At 40.4% G+C, this 27,250-nt stretch overlaps 1 protein-coding gene across 1 annotated transcript; it reads left to right on the top strand.

The window, feature by feature from the left end:
- Window positions 1-1,426: 1,426 nt before the first annotated feature.
- Window positions 1,427-26,753, top strand: LOC145390133 (cAMP-dependent protein kinase catalytic subunit alpha-like). The gene is made up of 4 exons (XM_080265181.1): window positions 1,427-1,441; window positions 13,805-13,927; window positions 20,414-20,578; window positions 26,691-26,753. Exons 1-4 carry the CDS (start codon window positions 1,427-1,429, stop codon window positions 26,751-26,753), a joined length of 366 nt encoding a protein of 121 aa, XP_080121307.1.
- Window positions 26,754-27,250: the final 497 nt, after the last annotated feature.

Genomic DNA, 27,250 nt, shown 5'->3' on the forward strand with positions numbered 1-27,250 from the left:
GTAAGTCTTTCTGGGTAGAGAAGGTCTTTCATTCCAGGAAGTTGCTTAGTGGCTTTCTACTGAACTGACTCCAGTTTTATTATTAAACCCTTGGAATAAGGTTGCCATACTGTACTGGCAAAATCAAATTAAGAATGAACCATTGATTTGTAGAGTGGGACAAAAGATCCAACATCAAAAAATTGAAAAGTTCTGCTGGTCAATCCCATCATCGCATTAGCCTTATTAACTTTTTCCATTAATTGATCTTCATATTTCAGGTTAGAATCTATTATAACTCCAATGTCCTTCTCCGATTCCACATGTAGCACTTCAGTATCTTGTACACCCATCCCCCTGCTATCGTGGCTAATTGGTTACGCAACTATGCATGATAGCAGAAATGCGTGATAGCTGAGTTGAAGAATCAGTGGGAATAATTCTGATTGGTTATTTAAGAGGAGCCTGTGGAGTCAAATGGAGAGACAGGCTGACAAATGAGAATATAAAGGAGTGTTGTGGTGTGGATGTGGATGTGATAGGAAACGTTAGGAGGAATACACTGAGGTGGTTTGGCCATGTGGAGAGGATGGAGGGTGAAAGACTGATGAAGAGAGTGTATGTGAGTGAGGTGGAGGGGGGAAGAGGGAGGGGGAGGCCGAGGATGAGATGGAGGGATGGGGTGGAGAGGTATATGAGAGAGGAGGGTGTGAGTTGGGAGTGGGGCAGTGAAATGGCGGGGGACAGGGAGACGTGGAGGCGATTTGTTTGCGGCCACCCCGAATGGGATTGAGGCGTCTGGCAATAGATAGATAGATAGATAGGTTATTGGGTGGCCGATCTACCTACATTTTTTGCCTATTATAGCTCTTTGCATAAATTTTCTTACCAAACACTGCTCTAACATGAAAACACATAACATCCACAACATTGTAAAGAACAAATAGACAGCATAAAAGACCATCATAGTTACCTTTATGAGGCTGAATGGAGGCTTGGGTGATTTGAAGGGTTCTGAGGCTTGTGGATGGGTTAATGGCAACCAAACACCTCACGTGCCTGCTGCTTACATAGCAGAACATTCCGCCTCTGCTGGTCCAGATCATCCAAGAAGGCATTGTAGTCAAAACCCTCAAATTGTGAAGAGATCCCTGGCTGTGGCTCTGGTTGTATTGAAGGACCAGGCTGAGGATCTTGGTCTGGCTGAGGATGACGTTCAAGGTCTGGCTGTCGGTGAGGTTCAGTGTTCGGCTGTGGCTGAGGGTGTTGGCGAAAATATTCTGTGATCTGTTGCTGATGTAAGGCATTAATATGTGCATGGTACTTATCCTCATAACTTGCTAGAGCCATATTGATGTAGGATATGCAAGTTTCAATGTTAATTGTGGTATCTTGCTCGAGAATGTGTCGTATATGGCCACCCAACTTAATGAGACACTGAAGAGGAATGTCTCTCTTTATGGTAGGTGGGGGGACTCACCATCCACTCACTTGATGTAGTGTTTCTTTGGGTGTCTGCCAATTCTTCTCTTCCATCCTTCCTTTCTGTCTTTCATTCCTTCACTCTTTCCTTCTCCTTCTGCAGACAGGTGACTTTACACTCTCTCTTCTGTCTTTCTTTCCTTCATTCTTTCCTCTACCTTCTGCTTATGGGTAACTCTGCACTGAATGACAAACCAAATTATTTCCTGTACATCAGGGAACCATTTACTACGCTGGATGGTAACCATATAACCAAATTATGGCGTCTGGTGGCTTAGTGGGTAATTAAGGTGCTCCAATTGGATTGTAATTAAGGTGCTCCAATTGGATTGAGCCTGTGTGCTGTAGGTTTATATCCAAGGGGTGGTTGGGGTTTATTGTTTATGTAATGCCACTGAGGGATGAGTAAGACTGGTCACTCTCATCTTAAATGTCAGGACCAACTTGCCTAGCCCAGGGTTCCTATGCTCCTCATGGGGTGACGTAGGATTGGATGATGGATGGATATATGAATGTATCTCACAATTTAAGTCATTTTCTGAAAAGAAGTAGGAAGAAGAGAAATGCATATGTTCCAAGGAGAAGCTTTTTCCTAAACAGAGAGCAAAAGTTGGGATTTTTGCTCATCTTTAACTAGTTTTCATTCTTTAATGGAAGTGATATTGTAAAAAACTAAGAACATAGTCAAAAGGAACATTTTGTTGCCTGCAAAGAGACGTCAAGTATAAAGGTGAATGAATTGAGTGCAAAACTCGTCATGACATAAGTATATTCAGTGTTGTAGGAAAGGTATGTGGAAGAATTATTGTAGAGTATATTCAGTGTTGTAGGAAAGGTATGTGGTGGAATTATTGTAGAGGAAGGGCTGATCGAGATGACCTAGCTAGGCTTAGATCAGGACATCACCCAGCCCTCCAAAGTTATCAGTTTATATTTGATATAGTTATAGGACTACATAATAGATAGATAGATAAATAGATAGATAGAGAGACAGATAGAAGCAGGAAGTCAAATGATGAGAAGGTGTTGTGTTTGCGAGAAGCGAGCAGCGCTAAACGCTTACACGGGGGAAAGCTGACGACAGCGGCCAGTAAGGAGATGATTCAGTTAGCTGTCAGCAGTCCTCTCGTGAGAAAGTTCTGTTGCCATGAGGAAGATACGTGACACACACACCCTACTACACGAGATTTTAGGAAAGAGAGTTTAGAAGGAGACAAGCGACCCTATAGAGAGGTCGAGACGGAGATTAGCTTTAGAACAGAGAGAGAGAGAGAGATAGCGAGACAGGGAGGTAGCTACCCAGGACTTATACTATTATACCTGTTTAATATTTCCAAGACAAATAAAAATAGTCCCATACTATTCTTTACCTCTCCCGTCACTACATGACATCTGGTGGGGAAACTACTACAAGATATAAAAGCCGCTCGACCACAAGTCTAAAACATACGCCTCTACAAGCAAATACAAAGTCGCTGTTTTATGATACAAAGTCTTTATGACATTTGGTAGCAGCGAACGTATACGAACCTCGTCTACGAATCAACATTAAATTCCTACAAAATATCAAGATTGACAACAACCAACAATATCAGCTCCTGCCCCCTCCGTCTCCCAGATCATTACGCTGATGCAGAGGTCAAGAGATCACTCGACGCCTTGCAAGTAGCTTAACGACAAACCAGCAAATCTGCGGACATCGTCTCCGAATTAAAAGCAAATTTCTACAAAAGCAACCGAGACTACAAGGTTAGCTTCAGTTCTACAAAGTCTACAGCCATCTACAATCAACTACAATTAACAACTCTACGTCGTCTGTATAATCTTCTACACGCACCTACAAGTAGCGGCAGTCTTCATCCCACAACGAATAAATCACTAGAGAAAAGGACAGAGAAAACTTCCACATAGAATAAAGGGAACAAACAAACGAAGAGTGAGACACGATTTACAACTCATCTTACTCACTCGTCTTCACTCAAGTTACTCATCGCTACTCATTCACTCACCACAGCTACCAGTGTGGGAAGCCGACGTCACCATGTGCTGAGATGACATCACAACGCGAGTCTGCCATGCCAAGCAACGTGTGACGGACACCAGGCACTTCTCACCCACTACTCATTACTCATTATTCACATAGCTCCTACTCATATTCACTTATTTTCACAGTTAAGTTGGAAATTCGACGTTCTATGTTGAGGTTTGCCTGGGACAGCCGTTAACCACTACAAATACCAGGCCATGGAGTTTCCTGAGTAATATCGTCCATCAACACACCACTAGAATTATCAAGAGATCTTCAATCAAACCTGTATTTTCTTCCGAGATCGACTTTTGTATCGACACACCTCTACGATCTGTATCAAGTGGGTAAAATTATACTTGCTCATTTCTTCTCAGTGCTAAAATTAGCTATATTCAACTTATTTAATCATCTAGTTTGCTAGGACATAAATAAACAAGAGGCGTATTTCATAACATCATATCTTAATGACAGGAATATTTTCGCAACCACCCACGTTAATACCAGATGACACACAAATTGCCACAACATCAGACTCACAATTAAGAGACAGCCCACCCATTGTACAACCCACACCACACGTTATAGATAAGGAAACAAATACGGGAGTTTCGGATGATGAGTGGGAAACCCCTTCAGATGTTGAGAGTATCGACTTCGCAGCTGCCTTAAATACGTATGCCAATATACTTAACAGGGTTCACCGGTCCGGTCATACATATTCTACCATTCCCTCACATAACGATAAACTCGTACAAGTTGAATTAACAGGGCAATCATTAAATATGAATCAAGAAACAAATACTGCTGATCTAAAAACCACACCTCACGTTTTTGTGTATCACGAGGATAAGACTGCCCCAAAATTCTCTGGCACAGACAAGGATCGCATTGATGTCATTTCATTAATCAGTCAGTGCGAACAAATGTTCATCAAGCGCCACATACTAGATGAACAAGAGAAAATTGCTATTTTTTCATCTTGCATAAGCCAGGAAAGATGTCCAGCAAGCAATTTATTGCGCTCCGATAAGCTACATCGTGCTAGGACATATGATGAATTTAAAACTGAATTTCTGAAGAAATTTTCTGGAGGTATGAACTTCTTGCCAGGTATAATTCCAGAATTACATAAAATTGTAGATCTTGTAAGGGAGCACACTACAAACCATGTGCTCAGTGAAATAACTGCTGATGTCTCCACAATCAAGAGAACCCTATTAGCTACTCTGGAGAATTCAAAGTGGATAACAGATGATGGAAAGATGTCCCCAGACCTCGTCGTGGACATCATTGGTTATGTAGCTGCCTTGTGTAAATTACCTGATAGAACCCTTAAGATCGCCAAAACAATCGCGTACATCCCTGGAATGTGCTTACTAGACTTAATGAACGAGGTAGAGATGCAGTGCAGTAAAGCAGGTGTGGTCGACACACATGCACATTCTGGTAGAATCAGGGTACCTGAGACAGTATCAGCTGTGAAAACATCAACACCGACCCCAAACAGAGAACAAAATCGATCGCGACCTGAAATGAGGCAGCCCAAACAAGCAAAGACGCCTAGACCTCGTTCCCACACGCCTTCCTACAGGCAGTTTCATAAGTTTTCGCGCAGCCCGAGCAGGTCTCGCGCTATAAACAACACTTTTATGGGAAATCACCTCGTAGGTCACAGTCAAGGGATAGGTCCATTCTGTGTCATTACTGTGCAAAACCAGGACACACAAGGTATGAATGCTTTATCAAGGCAAAAGAGGATAATCAAAAGACACAAGGGTTTGGTCCTTACTGTAGGCATCATAGATACCAAGGGCACTGGACTAGTGATTGCAAAACAGTAGAAAAAATTGTGTCTATGTTCAAATCGGGGGAAGACCAAGTCATGACAAAAAACGAACAAACATAAAAAAGAACAAGGTTAAACTTCACATAGGAGGCATGTTGGGAAATGAGTGTATCTTGATACCAGCTGTATGTGAGGATCAAAACGTTTCCTTATTTTTAGATACAGGCTCTCCAGTGAACTTAATAACACATGAAGAACTAAATAGAATTCTTAAAAATAAAAAGAAAGTAACTTTTCTGGATGAAGCTGATTTAGAATTAAACACAGTAGATGGTCAAGAGATTACAGTAAAAGGTATGATAAGATTAAATCTCAGTTTCACAGAAACTACAAGACCATTCTCTGCATTGTTCTATATCGTTGAAAACTTAGCAATTAAAGCTCATATGTTACTGGGCTTAAGATCCATGAGAACTGAGAACATAACTATACTCCCACAAATGAATGGAATAGACTTTGATAATGAATTTATAGAGGAAATAACTTCAGAGCCCTCACCGATTGGTAGAAGAGAGCCAAAAAGAATTGGTAATATTAAAGGCTTAAACAAACATACACAAACAGATGAGTGTATAGATCCACTTACACCAGCAACCCCATCCTCCAGAATTAGTGACCCAGCTAACAGTACTGATTTATCAATTTTTCCAGCCCATCTCACTAATGATTTGGTTATACCACCTAATTCATACATGAAGGTTACCATAAAGAGCAAATTACGGAATAGTACTGTTCTTGTCTTAGAAGAATTATGTAAAGTAAAGGGATTGTCAGTAGAAAACGCATTATGTCATACGAACGACGAAGGGCTAACTCAGATATTCATTATTAATCACATGAATGGGGAAGTTCAGTTGAAGAAGGGAACTTGCATAGTTAATATTGAAAAATGTTTAGCCCCTGTGAAGGAAATAAATATTGGTGGAGTAACAAGTGAGATAAAATCTACGGATAGAGAAAGAATAAAAGAGAATTTAATTCACTCAGGTGAATTTGACGAAGAAAATGATTTGTTAACCCTGTTGGAAACACACAGGGACACCGTAGCCTTGCCCGGAGAACAATTAGGGTGTACTAACTTGATTAATCACATGATTAATGTGCACCCAGAAACACCACCAATTTTTGTACCAGCTTATCGCATACCACACTCCCAACGTACACTTGCTAATCAGTATGTCGATGAAATGTTAAAGCTTGGAATTATTGAGCCTTCAGTTTCTCCGTGGAACGCTCCCCTTTTCTTTGTGCCCAAGAGAAATGGAGAAATGCGTGCGGTAGTAGATTACCGTAAACTAAATAATCACACCATCCCAGACAGATTTCCCATGCCATTGCTAAGTGATGTTCTACAGAATATTGGTCCTGAGAATAATATATTCTCGACCATCGATCTCCTAAACGGATACTATCAGATTCCGGTATCTCAGGAGTCACGTAAATACACTGCCTTTTCAACAAACAGAGGCCATTATCAATATACAAGAATGCCAATGGGACTGAGGACAACCCCTGGTACGTTCCAGCGTCTTATGAATTACGTATTGTCCGGAATTTTAGGACAAGGAATATTTGTTTATCTTGACGATATTATTATCGCAACGAAGAATATTAAGGATCATCTCAGGAAATTAGACTTACTCTTACAAAAGCTTAGTGATGCTGGATTAAAAATTAAACTTTCCAAATGCAAATTTTGCTTTAAGGAAATAAATTTCTTAGGCCACAAATTAAGCTCTGATGGTATTCACACCACTGATGACAAAATACAGGCAGTGAGAGATTTTCCTGAACCCACTACGACTGACGAAGTTAGACAATTTTTAGGTCTGGCTGGGTACTATAGGTCCTTCGTACCACAGTTCTCTCATATAGCCTTCCCTCTATTCCAACTACTCAAAAAAGATGCTGTATTCCAATGGGAAGAAGAACAAAAAAGGGCATTTAACAATCTAAAAATTAAACTAACGAATGCACCTTGTTTAGCATATCCAGATTACACGAAATCATTTCTTATTTGTACAGACGCATCAGTTAAAGGATTAGGGGCTGTACTGATGCAGGAAGATAAAAGAGGAAAGAATCAACCAATTGCATTTGCCAGCAGACAAACAAGAGGTGCGGAGAAAAATTATAGCACTACAGACTTAGAGGCACTTGCAGTGATTTTTGCATTACAAAAGTTTCGAGATTTGGTATATGGTTACGAAATCCACTTATTCACGGACCATAAACCACTGGTGGGTATGTTTAAAGAAAAACTCCTTTCTGGGAGGAGAGCAAGATGGAAATGTACAGTTGAAAACTACAATGTACAAATACATTATATACAAGGTAAAATGAATATAGTAGCGGACGCATTATCTAGGAACCCGAACACTATTCAGGTTGCGGCGTTAGATCTCAAAGGAAATATCCCAAACCACGAGGATATCGCAAAGGCACAAAGACTTGACCCAGTATGGTCAAAAGTAATATACAAGTTAGAAAGTGGAGATGACATACAATTACCCAAACTGCATGTCCCACTTGAACAATTCACAATGGTCAATAATACATTATACAAAATTAACTCTAAACAACCAAAACGCCAAAGAAATACTAACCAGTTGGTAGTACCTAATGACATGATACCCCAAGTATTACGAATGATACACGACAGCCCACATGCAGGACACCCTGGAAAGGATAAGACATTCAACCAAGCCCAGCTATTATATTACTGGCCTTCATTACGAAGAGATATACACAATCATATAGACAGATGCGAATCATGTGCGAAACACAAAGGATACCCAATCACACCTGCACCGATGGGTAATTACCCAGTACCACATCAGCCATGGGACGTTGTCGCTGTTGATTTACTCAAGATGCCATTATCATACAATAATAACCTATACTTATTCGTAGCAACGGATCATTTTTCCCGTTATGTCATTTTAGCTCCAATTAAAGATAAGACAGCAGAGACAGTAGCAAAGGCAATAACAGATAATGTAATATGTCGCTTTACTACTCCAAAGGTATTAATAAGTGATAATGGAGGAGAATTTAATTCTGAGATCTTACAAGAAATATGTAAACAATACAACATTAAAAAGGTTAACGTTTTGGCCTATCACCCAGCATCGAATGGGTTGGTAGAGAGACAAAATAAAAAGGTATTAGATGTGCTACGACACATTCTCAGTGAAAATTATGCAAGCTGGGATGATTGGATTCCCAGAGTAGAGGCCTCCATTAATGGGTCTATAAATAAATCCATTGGTGACACACCACATTTCATTATATATGGCACGGATAAAAAATTACCATATGAGCTCCTAGAAGGTGACAGCATGCCTATATACAATTACGATGATTACTCTAAACTCCGTTTACGTGAATTCCAGGACATACACAAAAGAGTGCAAAAACAATTAACGATGTCCAAGGAAGAAATGTCGGAGGCATTTAACAAAAAGGCAAAAGATTCACCTATCAGCTTAGGAGACATTGTTTACGGAGTCATTCATACGAGAGACAATAAATTATCCCCTAAATTTGAGGGCCCATACAGAGTAATTAACATAAAGGCAAACAAAGTTTTAATTAAGTCACTTTCAAGTGGCGAGAAAAAACAAGTTCATATTGACCATTTAAAACGAGTTTCAAGGGAATTATCACATAATTATTCAGCCTCGGATACAACCGAACAGGTGAACGTACCTCAAGAAACCAAGCAAGAACACAACAATGATTACAAAAAGAAATTAAGGTCATATACCAAACAATCGAACATAGGTGCAACTATTCCAATGAAATCTACAGTACATCATTTACGAGAATTAAATATCGATTTAAACTCCTTCTATAAATGAAATAACAGCCAACCGTAACGCACATCATCACTATCATCAACCACAGCTTTATAGGAAATTAATAGATTTTTTTTTCGGTAGGTTACGATGAAGGGACTTATGCTATGGATTCTCCTATACATAGTAAGAGTATATGCGCACCTAGACCCCAAGCATATAGTACGACAAGGATGCCTCATAGCTCCAACGGCCACGACTACAATCGTCAAGGATGTCATGAGTACTGAAATAAGTCTAGATTACTTGTATGACTTACCTACTTATATAGAAAGACTTGCGACGCCGATGCGAACTCTGGACTTCAAGATAGGGAATTATGTTTCACAATCACATATCACCAAGGAAGTGGATGAAATGGTGAAGTTAGCGAAATGGAAACTAGAACAGGCGAAGTCAACTATGCTCGTCATGATCCAAGATCTCCCATCTTCTGGAACAGAGGTGCTGAGCGACAGGAACAACATCACACGTACTCGCCAAAAGCGCGGTTTGTTCGATCTGGGCGGCGCAATTCTTGGGAACATCTTTGGATTGGCTACAGAGGATGACCTTAAAGAAATAAACAAAAAATTTAATAAGATAGCTCAGGTACTAACATACCAAGATAAATTCATCACAGGACAGAACTCAGCAATGAAAACAATTGTGAAAAATCTGAAACAAGCAGAAAACGTAGCTCTCGAGAGTATAGATAAAATAATCTCCATCATCACAGAACATATTGACACGATTCTACTACAATTAGAGAACACTAGAGATCATTTCAGGGCACTTATGCAAGGAATTTCGAATGCTGGTGATGGCAAGATCACAAATGACTTACTCCCAGTTCATGAGCTACGTCAGATAGTTAGTCAAGGCATACATAAACATAAATTGAAGCCATTGTTCCGCAGTAGGGAATTTATGCAATATTACCCGTACTTGGAAGCAACACTAACACCAACATCAGTGATAGTTCATGTACCATTCATCACGGAAGACCTGTTCACAGTATACCAAATACACCCCTTCCCCTATAGAAACAACAACACTTTAGTCATCATCAACATCAACACAGACACCGAACTCATCATGGTCTCCAAGAGACGAGACACTGTCACTTTCGCAAGTGAGTCAACGATTGAGCGAAAGTGCCGCACATCCTTACATGCTGTTCATCTTTGTCCTGCGTACATTTTCACGTTTCAGCCTACTGATACGGTCCCTTGTGAAATGGCTATCATCAGCAATAACAATATTCATCATCATTGCAACTTCACTTTTGCTCCAGATAAACTTGTACACCATCAACGCATTGGACACTCGCAGTTTTTTTATTTCCCTCATAACACATCAGTTTACATAGTCTGTCCAGATATACCACCATCTCATACATCAGCCTCAGGACTATACATAGCACCAGACTACTGTGCGGTATTTACACCATCCATGTCTACTTTTTCCACCATCAATCACTACGCCATTCTCAATCATACACACAAACATTTCCACCCACTGCCTGATATGGACTTAAACATGAGCACAAGTATTAAGCTGACTTCACCTAAGTTTGAAACTATGCAGCTGATCAATGAAACAATGAAGCCCTGGGAAGATTTGAGTTTGAGTATGTTCAACCCATATTATGTGTATAGCCAAGCACCTTCTGTCTTCATAATTATCTGCATTGTGGTTGCAGTATTGCTGTTGGCCATGCACAGAATGCATGCAAGAATTGCTAATTTGGAGTCATTGTTTAGTGGGGGAGAGTTAACATCACAGTTAACCACCCTGAATGAAGTGTATATATTTTGTATATAGTATTAATTATATATATAAAAAAAAAATAATAATAATAATAATAATAATAATAATAACACAAAGAAGAATGACCCATATATGGCAGACCAGTACCATTATCTTTAAATAAAATATTAGTAACTCTTACAATAATCTTAATTTTAAACTATTTTTATTCTTGCATGTATGCATTTCACTATAATAACCCAAGTACATACTGTATTACAGTTAAATAATTTACTTTAATGCATTTATTCCAATATGTATTCAACTTATTTAAAATGTAATATTACTGAATAATCACTATTTACTATGCATAATATATGTATACAATATTCATACAATTATGTTACTTTACAATATTATGTATTTCACTTAATTAGCTTATAAGTTCATTATAATGTGTATGTAGTATGTATTAATATATTATAACTATTAAATGTCGATGGTACGTCATTTTCGCGCGGCCGAGCAAATATAGGACTACATAATAGATAGATAGATAAATAGATAGATAGAGAGACAGATAGAAGCAGGAAGTCAAATGATGAGAAGGTGTTGTGTTTGCGAGAAGCGAGCAGCGCTAAACGCTTACACGGGGGAAAGCTGACGACAGCGGCCAGTAAGGAGATGATTCAGTTAGCTGTCAGCAGTCCTCTCGTGAGAAAGTTCTGTTGCCATGAGGAAGATACGTGACACACACACCCTACTACACGAGATTTTAGGAAAGAGAGTTTAGAAGGAGACAAGCGACCCTATAGAGAGGTCGAGACGGAGATTAGCTTTAGAACAGAGAGAGAGAGAGAGATAGCGAGACAGGGAGGTAGCTACCCAGGACTTATACTATTATACCTGTTTAATATTTCCAAGACAAATAAAAATAGTCCCATACTATTCTTTACCTCTCCCGTCACTACATGACATCTGGTGGGGAAACTACTACAAGATATAAAAGCCGCTCGACCACAAGTCTAAAACATACGCCTCTACAAGCAAATACAAAGTCGCTGTTTTATGATACAAAGTCTTTATGACATAGTTATAATCACATATGACATGTATCCCACTTGTAGAATAGGTCCACACAACATAACACACATAATGGAGCACACGCATCCCGGAGATGCAGACGCAACATCAGTGGTGGATGAAATCTGTGGGATGACCCCGTAGAGGTGCTTGCTTATTTGCAGTCAACAGATCTACTTGGTCAGGTGGACCGAGGGTAAGCAACAGCAACAGCAACAAGACACCATAGCATTGATGTTGCAAGTGCATTGAGGAAACTTCATATATATATCCAGAGTAAACCCCATAATTTTGAGTGATTAATTAGGGACAGTGGCTGTGGGTTATGTTTGAGATTCATGTTTGTCCTTAATGATGAGTGTGCTAGTTGAGTTGAGTGACACAGTCACTCTGCTTTATTGAAGCCAGTGTTCTTGTAAGTATAGGTAATGTTGGAACTCTCTTGCTGCATTTGAGTTTTGGGGTGCAGTGAAGGTATTGTCAAGTCATCAAAGGGGGAAGAGTTGGTAGGTTGTGGAGGAGGTGGTTGAAAAGTGAGGGTGAAAGGACTGAGCCCTATAGAACACCACTGGGGAATATTCTAAATAAAAATCTTTGTTCAAAGCTGAAAACTTGGATATGTTTCCTGAGAGGATGGTGGTTAACCACTTCTTGTTATTGTCTTCCATGTTGATCTCCAGGTATTTGATGATCAGGATATGTCTTGGTACTGTGTCAATAGCTTTACAGTATTTATGTCTGTTAGTTTTTGTATGATTCTTAGATATATGAAAGAGTTAATGAGAAATATGGTATGAGGTTTTAATGTGAAAACAGCAAAAAATGCTCTGAGAGGCTGAGCCTTTTGAAGTAAATTGTAAAGATTTGCCAGGAGGTTGCATGAGAGTGAGGTAACCAGTAATAGAAGAGGTAGACGAAGTGTGAGTTGGGGGAATGAAGTGACAGGTCACATGAGGGAGGGAAAGAGAAATGTCTCGATAAGAGGGATCACTGCCTAATTTGAATGAAAATGCCTGGAGGTTTTGTTGTTAAAACCACCTTTCCCACAGCATCAAGCAGTAAGTGGAAAGCTCATCTGCTTTTTGGTCATTTAACCCCTTTGGGTTGAGGTTCCTCAATTTGCTGAATGAGAATGCCTGACAGTAGCTAAAGTAAGATAATATGGTGTCCCCATATCCATAAAGAAGCTGAATAATCCTCCAACAATGCCAAAGTAAATATTGGAATGCCTAAGTCATTTCCAAAGGGTTAATAAGTATATGTATATTACATTACGTTAATAATTTACAGTTATAGTAATTGCCATTCATTGTCACTCATTGTAATGTGGCCCCAGACTCATCTGGATGTCCCAGTGAACTGCAGGCTGAAGTAACCCTTTTCCTGCACTCCACCATCCTCCTTTCAGAGGACAGGGATGGATTTAAGGGACATTTATATAATCTGGCAGTGGAAGGTGTCTCTCTGTAGCATCTTCTTGCAGTTTACCAACAAGTTTTATAACTACAGTATTATTAATAGACATTTTCCTTCATTTTTGGTTCTGTATATGCTGTTCTGTTTGTTGTATGAGAAGATAGTAATTTGATGAATGTACACCATTTACTATTGTGGGTGGTAATCACATATATATATATATATAACAAGTAAATATATATTTGATGGGCCAGTGTGATGGAGCAGTGAAGTGTTAAATGATGGAAAGGTGGATGGATATATATACTACAACAATCATGTGTAATAATTTCATCACAAGAACATAGTGTTTTAATACCTGTGGCTCTTTCTTGACAGGGCTACAACAAGGCAGTGGATTGGTGGGCTTTAGGAGTACTCGTGTATGAGATGGCTGCTGGATACCCACCCTTCTTTGCTGATCAGCCCATACAAATATACAAAAAAATTGTATCAGGGAAGGTAAGAGCTATGACATGCCAACAGGAGTAAGCCTATGTAGACATCATTATTATGCTCATCATGTCGCACTGTTAATCAAGTAGTATCCTACATTGATGTGTTAAAAAATGTATAGGCTATACCAGCATATATACATGCTAGTAGATAAAAAGTATGCACACTCACACACACAGTAAAGTCTTGCTGTTGTGTATATTGGATTAATTACAAGAAGACTCAGTGTTGATTTAAGCAAAAGGTTAACTGCACCGATTATATCATTATGTCTATCTATCAGTTCATTGTCAGATGCCTTAATCCTGTAGGGGGTGGCAATAAATGAATTGCCATTATACTATCCTGTTTTTAGCTATCTGACTGCCATCTCCAGCTCACATTCCTTTTTCTCGTAAACATAAGTCTCTCAAATATCCAGTGTAATTCAGCAAAACTCAGTGCTGGATACTGCAAAATGCCGGATATTACGTCGGTACCTCCAGTTGGCTATCCATTGGGCATTGAACCAGATAATATGTCACCACCCTAAGCTATCCGTCTTGACCCGCTATCCTAAAAACTTTCCTACAATACACTCAATCTTCGTAAATCGTGTCAATTTGAGTCTGGACCACTGCCGTGATTTATGAATAATAACTTTTATGTGAAAAATTAATTTGGGTCTGGACTTTGGCCAACCCGCCCCCACAGCACCCTACCTACACCTATCTAGGCACCGTCAAACACAAACGTACAAATTTAGGACTATTCAGTGCATGTATTAAATAGAAATAAGCCATGTTAAGGGATCTCACCTTAATCCTATGACGAAATTGCTTAAGTGAATGGAGTGGGGTGGTGTTGGGAAGAACTTAGAACCTCTCAGTACTTGTTCTTCCCAAACTCTTTCGCCAGCTTTGAAAACTTCTCTCCCCTCTCAACACGACAAGTGAGCTCCAAACGTTGACTGTACAACAACTGCGGCAGTTTCTTGACGCCATACTGCTTAGAGCGCTTCATCGGGGGGTCGGGAGGGGCCTTGGCATGTAGGAGGTGGGGGGAAGTTGCACAAAAAGGCAGGTAACTCTCGTACTCCACGGCAACGGTCTGTAGTGTGCAGACTGGCGGGACAAGAAGAGCAACAACATGGCGGCATTAGTATGCACATATGCCACCAGGGACGCGCGGTGATTGTTTGTTGGGTCGCGATTTTCAGTTTGAATGCCGCGGTTTACGGTTCTCCTCAGAAAAGGCCCACTTGGGTGCCTAGATCCGCGATTTTCGTGACTTAACAGTGATTTAAGGTTGGCAGCAGTCTGATGGCCACCTGGCCTTGATTTATGAATCCGTAATTTATGAACACTTGATTTACGAGGATTGACTGTATTACCCATGAGTAAAAGATTAAAATTAAACATAAAATACAGTACAGTATTGACACGGTACATGTAGTACAGTAATACAGTACATAATTTAATCGTACATATCATAAGTAATATAAACAGTAATCATAAAGAGGTATAATTACGAGTGAGCAAGCGAAGGAAAGTCTACTGTCGGAGTAAGGACAACAGAGCGAATATGAGCAACCTGGCACACCATCACACTTTGCAGAGGATAATAACTTTTTACTTATGGCAGATAGAAACCTGATTCCATTTAATACGGTGCATACACTCAGTATAATTCATGTTAGCCCATACCCTCGGTCATAAGAATGTAAGAACCATGCTATATCTGGAATTTTCCTGAGGAGTGTTTAGCAGAAAACTGAAACTTGATAATATTAAAAAATTAATTTAAAAAGATTTAATGTCGTGACATTAGGTTTTTATGCAATGAAATTAAATATAGATTAAATAGATGAAAAAATACTTTCAACTTTTCTGTATCTTGGGGGTGGAATTCCAAAGAGTAGACACCCATTTTCCAGCAGTTTTCTGTTTATTGGCAAGACTTACAGCCAAGATTGTCTTGTGTGTGTTTTGGGGTCTGCCTGTGTGCAGATTGAGCCCGGTGTCTGAGCCTTATGATACACATTACCTCTGAAAAGTGCATCGTACCACTGATAGCTTCCTGTTTCTGAGCTGGATGTTGCCTAATTTTGCCAGATATTGTTTTAACAGAACTGAGCCAAAAGCACGAGATAATGTAATGGGACGGAAATTGTGATGACAGATAATTGAGAGTTTAGTGTACTTGTACCACTTTACTGTATCACTGCATCTCATCCTCAGTCTTCCCCTCTCCTTCCCCCATTCACATGTGCTCATACTATTAGTTTTATATGTGTATATTGAACTGCAATCCAGTACATCCAGGAAAAGTCTAGTGCAGCCATGTCAGTTTGAGATAGTGAAAAGTGTGCCTACTGATACAATGCTGCTGCTGTAATGCAGTACATGTAAGTAATACAGAAAGAAATAAGGATGCATAGCAGTGAATCATTAATTAATTTTGTCATGGAAGTATATACAAGAATACATTAAGTCTATCTATCTATCTATTGCCAGACGCCTCAATCCCGTTTGGGGTGGCCACAAACAAATCGCCTCCAAGTCGCCCTGTCCCCCGCCATTTCACTCCCCTGCTCCCAGCTCACACCCCTCTCTCTCATATACCTCTCCACCCCATCCCTCCATCTCATCTTCGGCCTCCCCCTCCCTCTTTCCCCCTCCACCTCACTCACATACACTCTCTTCATCAGTCTTTCACCCTCCATCCTCTCCACATGGCCAAACCACCTCAGTGTGTTCCTCATAACGCTTCCTATCACATCCACATCAACACCACAACGCTCCTTTATTACATTAAGTCCTCTTCATAAAGCATCCTTTTTGTTATTCCATTTTGCTTTTAAGTATACACTAATCTACAGAAAAAGATTGCTCTCAAGGTTGATTGCTAACGGTGAAGTGGATTGGCCAGTTTTACCATTTTAATGCACTACAGTTCTTTGACTTTACTTTGGCCCAGCTTTTTGCCCTGTTGCAGATTACTTCACATAATTCAGTGGCAGAATAAAATATAGTGGCTCTACAGTCTTTTCATAGCACTTCTTCATGACTAGCGTCATATTCTAGTGTCAGTCTCTTGTTAGAACTCAGTAATCAAGTTGGAGAGATGGCAATTTTAGGCCAGGTTCGAGTAAAACAATTATAGTTATACAAATATCAGTATAGTTGTGTTATTCCAGAACTCGTACATAAATTGTAGAAATGCCTGAATATAAACTAGATGCTTGTAATTTTAGGTAAATTTCCTTCACTGATGTCCTTTCAACAAACAGAATATATAACTGTTCAGTTTGATGATGAGGAGGAAATAATATAAATTGCGTTAGAGCTCACAGGTGTTAACAATAACATTCATGTTATGCAGTATTAAATTTGAAAGTTCTGTTGTGTATCTTTAGGTCTCTGCCCCCTAACCCTCAGCTTCTGTGTAAACTAATAATAATATCTTGTGATTACACATACAGCAAAAGTCCGGTAATACGAATGGCAGGGGACCGAGGGTCTTTCAAACTATTGTTTTTTTCGGACTATTGGGAGGGACCTCTGAAAACATTAGACATATGTACACTCTATCTATCTATCTATCTATTGCCAGACGCCTCAATCCCGTTTGGGGTGGCCACAAACAAATCGCCTCCAAGTCGCCCTGTCCCCTGCCATTTCACTGCCCTGCTCCTAACTCACACCCCCCTCTCTCATATACCTCTCCACCCCATCCCTCCATCTCATCCTCGGCCTCCCCCTCCCTCTTCCCCCCTCCACCTCACTCATATACTCTCTCTTCGTCAGTCTTTCACCCTCCATCCTCTCCACATGGCCAAACCACCCCAGTGTGTTCCTCATAACGCTTCCTATCACATCCACATCCACGCCACAACGCTCCTTTATATCCTCATTCGTCAGCCTGTCTCTCCATGTGACTTCACAGGCTCCTCTTAAATAACTCATATGTACACTCATGATCACTAATTCCTGCCAGGGGTGTCCCCTTCCTACCCCTGTATACCCAGGGAAGAGGGGAGGGGGGGACGAAACAAGCTCCACCTGCCACTATCCCAGCTCCCGACCCTCCCCCATACCCCTACCTAACCCCCACTCCACCTGTCATACTATTCATCTTCACCTCTACAACGAAACAAGCTCCACCTGCCACTATCCCAGCTCCCGACCCTCCCCCATACCCCTACCTAACCCCCACTCCACCTGTCATACTATTCATCTTCACCTCTACAACGAAACAAGCTCCACCTGCCACTATCCCAGCTCCTGACCCTCCCCCATAGCCCTACCTAACCCCCACTCCACCTGTCATACTATTCATCTTCACCTCTACAACGAAACAAGCTCCACCTGCCACTATCCCAGCTCCTGACCCTCCCCCATACCCCTACCTAACCCCCACTCCACCTGTCATACTATTCATCTTCACCTCTACAACGAAACATGCTCCACCTGCCACTATCCCAGCTCCTGACCCTCCCCCATACCCCTACCTAACCCCCACTCCACCTGTCATACTATTCATCTTCACCTCTACAACGAAACAAGCTCCACCTGCCACTATCCCAGCTCCCGACCCTCCCCCATACCCCTACCTGACCCCCACCCCACCTGTCATACTATTCATCTTCACCTCTACAACGAAACAAGCTCCACCTGCCACTATCCCAGCTCCCGACCCTCCCCCATACCCCTACCTAACCCCCACCCCACCTGTCATACTATTCATCTTCACCTCTACAATATAGGTGAAGATGAATAGTTTCATGCTGGTACATCCAAGGCCAAGAGCAAGTCCAAGCCAGATAAATCCTTAGATAAAGCCCTGAAAATTTTGAAAAAAGACCAGATAAAATAAAAAAATTCACCTTGACAAATTCAGAGTATTGGGATTTGCAGATTATTGGAGGCCGAAGTAGAGGACTTTTACTGTATTATGAAAATTCTTTACTCATGTCCCATTACAATTCAGTTAGAGCCCAGTGTATGGTATAATTTGTTATTATTAATAGACACCTCAGTTGCTCAATTGATAGAGGTCTTGGATCAGAAGAGAATATTCACTAACCAACGATGGTTTCAACCCAAGAAGTGTCCATAGGTATTTCTGTCACATAACTCTGGCAAGGAAACAGGGTAGCTTCCTGTGGCATTAATGATGTGGACCACAGTAGTCTAGCCTCAGGTTCTTCTATGCCTTACATGGGGAGTACTGAAGCACCAGCTATTTGTTGTAATTATTATTGCAAGTGTGTTGGAGCCTTTATAAATGATACGTATGATTTATCACTCGGAACAAGTTCTGAGACTGTACTCAGTTTCATTTCACTTGACAGAACAGGGCCTTTCCTACAACTTGAATACAGGGAGGTCACAGAGTTATGAGTACTATAGTTTAGTTACCCTAAAATCAGCTTGTTAAGTGAATGCTTGTACATCAAATTACATTACCTTTAAAAAGACTTGGTTCCTGACCACCACCACATTACACCTACACTGCCATGTATGACAGTTTTAAACAAGAATAGATTTAGTTACACCTAAAGCACATATAGCAATAACATTTGACCTATAATAATGTATAAGTACTGTAATGGAAGCAAAATGAAAGAGAAAATAGTATAGGAATATACTGTATATGTACACTTACTGTACTTGAACAGTATACGGCACAAATGTTTGAGTTCATTGGGGTTGAGCTGCCCTTCTGTCACTTCACCACTGTTTGGAAGGCATGAAGTAAGAAGCAGAGCGAGCTCATTGTATATCACTATCATCATCATCATCTGGACCTCCTTTCCCACTCAAGGGCAGGCTGAGATGTAGCAACATCCAGAGAGCCCAAGTTTGCCCAGTCCAATGGGCCACATTTCCATTCACTCATCATTCAAGTCCCCAGAATCCTGGCTCTGTCTGATATGCCAAAAAATGTTCACCACATTCTGTAGCTTCACATAAAGGTATCCAATAGAGTCGATCATTTAGATAATACCGTACCTGTGCGTACAGCCCTTTACACCAAATATGACCAAAGTGAGTGCAAGAGAGAATGAGAGTGAGGCAGCTTGTGGAAGAGTGGGAAGGAGGGGTGCATAGAGCTCACAAACTTGCCCCCAAGACATCAGTGTCATGTTATTCCACACTTTGTCCAGCTAGCTTCGCAGCTGTGCATGTCTGGAGTTTTCATTATGTAGGCCTCTTAATTGATTCATGGATTCTCAACTGGCCATTGTAACTTTGGATTTTCAGTACTTGTAATGCCAGAAAGTGCCCAGTACATGCCAGCATTATAACACTTGATTCTTGTATAACTAGGCCTCCCTGCACTAAGTTGTGGTTGCATGAAATATGATAAACCTTATTTTTGAGGTAGGAATGAGTGTTCTTGGTAATGTATCAGATTGACCCACCACTTGGCCATCATCATAGGTGAAAGAGGCTGGGAAGCTTCATCAAGATGTACTCTAACTTAATCACAACCTTGTTATTACAGGTGCGGTTCCCTGGTCACTTCTCTTCTGACCTGAAGGATCTGTTAAGGAATCTACTGCAGGTTGACCTGACCAAGCGGTATGGAAACCTCAAGGATGCTGTTAATGATATCAAGAATCACAAGTGGTTTGCGTCGACAGACTGGATTGCTGTATATCAAAGGAAGGTAAGGTTGATCCAATGTATGCCCTGCTTTTTCTCACTGAAAAAGTACCGAAAGGTGGGCTGTTCAACTCACCTAATAGGTGGCTATTTTTTGTTGCACTAAGGTTTGTAGTGCAACATGTAGGGCACTTAAAAAGCTTTACTGTATGGGTAATGAAACACAAATGATTCAACATAGAAAAACACAGAAAAGGCATATGGGGGGGAGGGGAGTTATGTTTATCAACACCTGATGTGGGGCAGTTGGACTTGGTGGGCTTTCCTTCAGTGAAACATTCGAGGTTTTCATTCAAGTTGCTTCGACCTTTGATGCCTTCTTGCCCAGTACTGTCCATTAGTTGTGTGCCTTCAGGAGGCCCGCCTCTCTGCTCCCCTTGCTTCAATTCAAATCGAAGCAGCCAGAAGAAGTTTGGTTATATACGTTAATTGGTCCTCCTTCAATCCATGACAGCTGCTAGCATTGAGCCCTGGAAACAATATTTGGACTAAGGTACTTGCTGCTGGCAGTGATGGAAAACATGATAGATGTTGAACTCTTCATCGTATTCATGATAATCTCCTCATGTTTTTTACCGTACCTGAATATCCGGAGCTTTCCCGTAGGATCATCCGTGATGTTGGTTTTGCCATAATTAATAATGTTTGGAGGGGGTGCTCCCCTAAGGCTGTCTTCTACCTTTTTAAAGTTGGCCACTATGACCTCTTCAGAGACAGCAGCCTGCTTCCTCAAAATATTTTGGCATATCCTGGAGGACAGCAGGACTTTTATGTCTCTTCAGGAAGCCATGTACTCAGTCTGTACTTGGAAGATTATCCTTGAAATCTGCGATGTAATCTTTACAACTGTCCAGATAGTACTGATGAAGTTGCAGCATATAAATTGCCCCAAAGTGCCAAGGCAAATTGCCTGAGTCAAATTGCCCCTTTAGTCTAAAATCATATTATTTTATAAACAAAAGCAGCTAACTTACTCTGGTAGGTGGATAAACATTAATGACACTCAGTTTGTTATTATATATCCAAGGGACAGCGGAGGAAAATACAGTTAATCTTGTCTTTATTGTTGTAAGTTACAGCTAAAAAATGTGAAAATAACAGAATGAGAAATTGATCACAGTTCACTGACCTTCAGCAAGCTGTCCCTAAATTTAATTTACAATATAAATTAACAATTTCAGATTATAGCACCATATGAGAGTGTCAGATATACCCCTTTTTACACTGTCTGACCACCTGAGTCTCATTACTCCTTATTGAGTCTAATTGCCTCAGGTGAGTCGAATAGCCCCATCTTACGGTAAGTAATGGTGGCAGTAGAATTACAGTAGAAGTTTGCATGATCTTAGTGGAAGGTTTTAATTTCCAGTGTCTTCAACACAAAATATGGTCACTAATTTCACTCTTGTAGCAGTACTGGTATATAATTACCAATCAAGGTCTGTTCACTCTGCACTAAGGTTTTTGTTTCCCCTCACCTCTGAAACTCACTCATACACACCTTAGTTGAAGCTTCCTCACCATGGATGCAGTGCACTCCAGTCTGCAAGAATAACTAGGCAATAAAAATGCATCTAACTATATTTTTTTTAATATATTTAATTATTATAAATGAAGTCCATTGCACTAGCTCTTTTCCTGCAGTTATGCCAGATGCTTAGATAGATGTGCTTAGAATTCAGAAAGCAGCCATAGGACATTACCAGATCTGAACTGTATTTCTGTTGAAAGTAAGGCTATAAATTTTAGATGCTTAAGTACTGTATACAGTGATCGTATTTTACTTTGACACTATTTATATTTTAACTTTCTCTTACTTTATGCGGTGTATACTAACTAATGCATGTTGCTATACTGTATTTATTTGCTTACCGTAAAGTAGATGTAATACACTACTTGCTTTTACTTTGGGAGCTACTTGAGAATAACATTTATGGGAACTAGCTATATAACCAGTCTTTACTGTGATGTAAAGGTAAGCCTATATAATATCTACTGCATATATATATATATATATATATATATATATATATATATATATATATATGTATCATCATCATCATCATGATCATCACCAACCGTTGAATGTCCACCGCAGGACCGGCCTATCCCAACAGAAGTATATATCTATATGTGTGTACTGTATGTATCTATCTATCAATCAATCAATCAGTCAACCTATCTATCTATCTATCTATCTATCTATATAATATGTACATAGAGAGAAAGTAAGAGAGATATCAGAAGTCCCATTGAGTGATGAGCAGGGTGGCTTTAGGAGTGGCAAGGGATGTGTGGATCAAATATTTGCAGTGAGGCAGATAGTGGAGAAGGCTTTTAAGAAGGACTATAAGGTGTTTATGGCATTTATGGGTCTGGAGAAAGCATACGACAAAGTAGACAGAGAAGGATTGTGGAAGGTTTTGCACATGTACAGTGTAGATGGTAAGCTGCTAGGTGCCATCAAGAGTTTTTATGATGGTAGTGAGGTATGTGTAAGGGTAAATGGGCATGTAAATGAATGGTTCACGATCATTGTGGGCGTGCAACAAGGTTGTGTGATGTCCCCATAGTTGTTCGATATATATGTGGATGAGGTGATGAGAGAAGTAACAATACGAGTGATGGAGAGAGGGATGGCATTGGTAATGAATGATGATGAACGGAATATGGTATCTCACATTTGTTGTATGCTGATGATGCAGTGCAACTTGCAAATACCGGACAAGAGCTTGGTAGACTAATGCAGAGTTTTGCTGATGTCTATGAGCATCATGCCTTGAGAGTAAACATAGAAAAGAGTAAAGTGATGGTAATCAAGTGAGAAGGTGACTCTTAGTGTGATATTTAAGTGAATGGAGAGAGACTGAATTGGTGAGAGAGTTCAAATACCTGGGTACAGTGACAGAAAAGAGAGGAAAATGTGCAAAAGAAGTGGAAAGTAGAGTGACAAGGAAGGAAGGTAGCTGGTGCTATGGAGGCCTTGATAATAAACAGAGGCTTGAGTGTTGCTGCTGCACGAGGCTTACGCGAAGGAGTGTTAGTGCCAGTTTTAACATATGGATATGAGACTATGGTGTGGCATGAAAGTGAAAAGTCAAAAGTGTGAGAGCAGTGGAGATGGGACTGCTGAGGAATGTGTGTGGAGTAGAGAGAATGGATAGGATATGAAGTAATGTGACTCGTGAAGGATGGAGAGTGAGGGAGTCTGTGGACACCAGAATTGTAGAGAGTGTACTGAGATGGTATGGTCATGTGGAGAGAATGGATAACAATAGAGTGGTGAAAAAGGTATATCTGAGCAAATTTGAAGGAGGGAGGAGGTGAGGTAGGCCAAGGAGAAGATGGAGGGATGGTGGATGAATGTGTAAGGAAGAGAGGTATGGAAGTTGGTGAGGCTGGGGACTGACAGGAGATCAAGATGGCTTGGTAAATGTTGTGAGAAGAAGTGCATGATCAGTCATTTGGCACCCCTTTTAAACGTGACAGCGTTGGGATTGGCTCTATCGGATACATTTATGTGAAGCTACAGAACCTGGTGAAAGTTTTTGGCATATCAGATAAAGCCAGGATTCCAGGGGCTTGAATGATGAATGAATGGAAGCATGGCCCATTGGAGTGGGCAAACTTGGACTGTCTGGATGTTGCTACTCCTCACCCTGCCCTAGGATGGGAAAGGAGGTCCAGATGATGGTGATGACGACATATGTATATATATATATATATATATATATACTGTATATATATTTTTATTTATATATAGATGCCTGATATGTATATATATATATATATATATATATATATATATATCTATCTATCTATCTATTGCCAGACACCATAATCCCTTAAGGGGTGGCCATTTGACTTTGAGTTAGTTGTTTTATGGGGAGGGGCACTAACCTTCCACCAACCCACTTGTTGACACGTAGGGAGCACGTATGGTTTGGTTATATGGTTACCACCCAGTGTTGTAAATGGTTTCTTGGCTTACAGGAAACCATTTGGCTTGTCACTCAATGTAAAGCCACCTGTAAAGGAAAGAAAAGCAATAAGAAGTGACAGGAAAGATGGGAGAAATAGGAAGAGAGGAGGGCAGGCACAGAAAAAGAATAAGGCTAAGGAAGACATAGGCAGCACTACATCAAGTGAGTGGATGATTGTTGCCAGCACCAACCACCAATAATAACCAATAACCAATAAATAATAACCAGTAATAAATAATAAACAATAAATCAACGGAAATACATAACATACGAACATCCTAAATATTTCGGGGGCTGAATGTTTACAAAATTTCGGCAAGGACACGAAAAAACCCGACATCCTTTAAATATCTGCAAACAACAATATTCTCCCACCAAACTACACTTATTTATCTCCACTGCCATGTATAACAACAGTAAGCAGAATTAAGTGGGGAAATTAGCTGTAAGTAAGGAAAATATGGAGGCAGAGCAGGATACTTAACTTACTACGCCAGCCATCTTCGACGTCAAATCTTACAAGGATGCCAAATATCATCTCAATACAGCCACTTTCCCTCACATGCGTACACCCAAATAATCTCTAGTTGCTTCTCTAACACCAATGAGTAGAATTATGTCAGTAAATTAGATGGAAGCGCCGAAAAACGAATCGGGGCAGAATACCTAAGCTAGCCTTCTTCGACGTCTGTTCTTCCATTTACACCACCATTCATTCAATCACCTCAAAACACGAATATTTCTTTCACATACTTACTCCCTAGTACGCTCCATTAACTTATTTAATATTAACGAGCAGAATTATGCACGTAAATCAGATGCTAGAGGTAAAATCATGGAAGTGGACCAGGATACTCACGAAGCCAGCCTTCTTCAACGTCTGCTTGGAATTTGTTGCCCTTTCTGATCACGAAACACGAATACTCACTAGAAATGCTCACCTCTATGTTATCTCCATTGCCATATCTAATTTTCACAAGCACAATAATACAAGTAAATTAACTGTAACCGCTTGAAAATGTGGAATCAAGGCAGGATACTCACCTCATCACTCCTAAATGTTCTCTTGAAACATCCAAGTTTATAATAAACAATATATATATATATATATATTTTTTTCACGCCATGGGTGGGATAAAGAAAGGTAAATGCGTAATCAACGGGTTAAGCATGGTTTATTTGTAGTTATGGTATGTGGTGGTTTAGAGGTTAGAATGCCCCATATGGAGTGACAGAATTGCATAAGTTCTATCCCCAAGTGGTGACTGGAGGCTTTTTAGTCATGTAATGCCACCAAGGGAAGCTAGCTGGTTATCTACCCTTAAATGTACTGGACTGCAGTAGCCTAGCCCTGGGCCTGTTTTGTGAAGCTAAGTGGCAAAGTAGGACATTTGCTACAGCCCCACACTCTCTCTCACAGCATTTCTTCATGACTAGTGTAATTTTGTAGTTTCCTCTTATTGTTAAAACAGCATTGAGAGTGGGGAGAGGGCAATTTTGGGTCAGGTTAAAGTGAGCTTAGTGCAGTGCTAGAGAAATCATCAGTAGGCTGTGGGATGGGTGGGGGAGAGGGCACCAAATGTACATAGTTTAGGTGAGGTAAGCAAGACTATGAATCTGTATGCCTGTCAGTCTGTCTCTCTGTTTATTTATCAGTCTAGCTGTTTATCTATTTGTCTGTCTCGAGATATCTTAATACTGTAAATGATCACCACAAATGGATCACCTCTGTGTTACCATATCCTCTGCCATTTGGTTGCCCTTCATCCAGTTTACACCTTTTCTGAAATCTCTCTCCATTCCCTCCTTCCATCTCATCATCAGTCTCCCCCTTCCCCTCCCACACATGCACATTTCCAGCCAGTCTCTTACTTTCTGCTCCTCCACATGGCCAGACCATCTCAAAATGCTTTCATGCACATCATCATTAGCACCACAACTTCCTTTCACTTTATCATTTGTTGTTGCTTATGAATTTGCTTGTAATTTTAGCAAACCTTATTACAAGGATGTCAATACCTCATAGTTATTATTATTGTTGCTGTGGCATGTTAGGAGTACCTGTTATTCCAAAACCTTAAGCAGATGAATCCCAAATGGTGATGATGGTATTAATGATATTTTTTTTCACAGGTTGAGTGTGGAGCAGGTGGTGTACCAGAGCCATGTGCGAGTGGATCCCAGATGACGATGTAGGGAATTGTAGCTTTAGCCAGGCAGCTGAGTTGGTAGGATGTGCTGTGGGTAACCCAGGGATTCAGGTTCAGACAGGCCCAAAATGGGCACAAAACAGGAGGGTTTGGCTCTTCTGTCAGTGTTCAGGTTTGGAATTTTCATCATTTTGTTCCCTCTCCAAATAATTGCAGCCAAACCTAGATCTAGGTATAGCATGGTTAAGGATAGCATAAAATTTCTGAGTGCTATAGTCCTTTCACCGCAAGAAGTCCGTTCAGGGTGGGGCCCACCTGGTGAATCACCTCTAGCGATGCTGCCAAATCAACCGTAGTACGTGCCTCTCTCTCTCTTATTTCCCATCTATGTGCTATTTGAAATTGTTTTTTATATTCTGTATATAGTAAAGGAAGCTATATAGTACATTGAGTATCACTTTTTAGAATTATAACAACGATTTGAATGAATTATATGACACGTGGCAGCGCTTATTTCCCATGTTGCCACGCCGAGGTCGGCGA

Source organism: Coenobita brevimanus, unplaced genomic scaffold (assembly GCF_032717465.1).
Source record: "Coenobita brevimanus isolate Jiangsu-jjx unplaced genomic scaffold, ASM3271746v2 jjx.HiC_scaffold_2885, whole genome shotgun sequence".
NCBI lineage: Eukaryota > Metazoa > Arthropoda > Malacostraca > Decapoda > Coenobitidae > Coenobita > Coenobita brevimanus.

Coding starts and splice junctions, on each gene's coding strand:
- LOC145390133 (XM_080265181.1), top strand. Junction 13,928..20,413: donor AAAAAATTGTATCAGGGAAG/GTAAGAGCTATG, acceptor TTGTTATTACAG/GTGCGGTTCCCTGGTCACTT. Junction 20,579..26,690: donor TTGCTGTATATCAAAGGAAG/GTAAGGTTGATC, acceptor TTTTTTTCACAG/GTTGAGTGTGGAGCAGGTGG.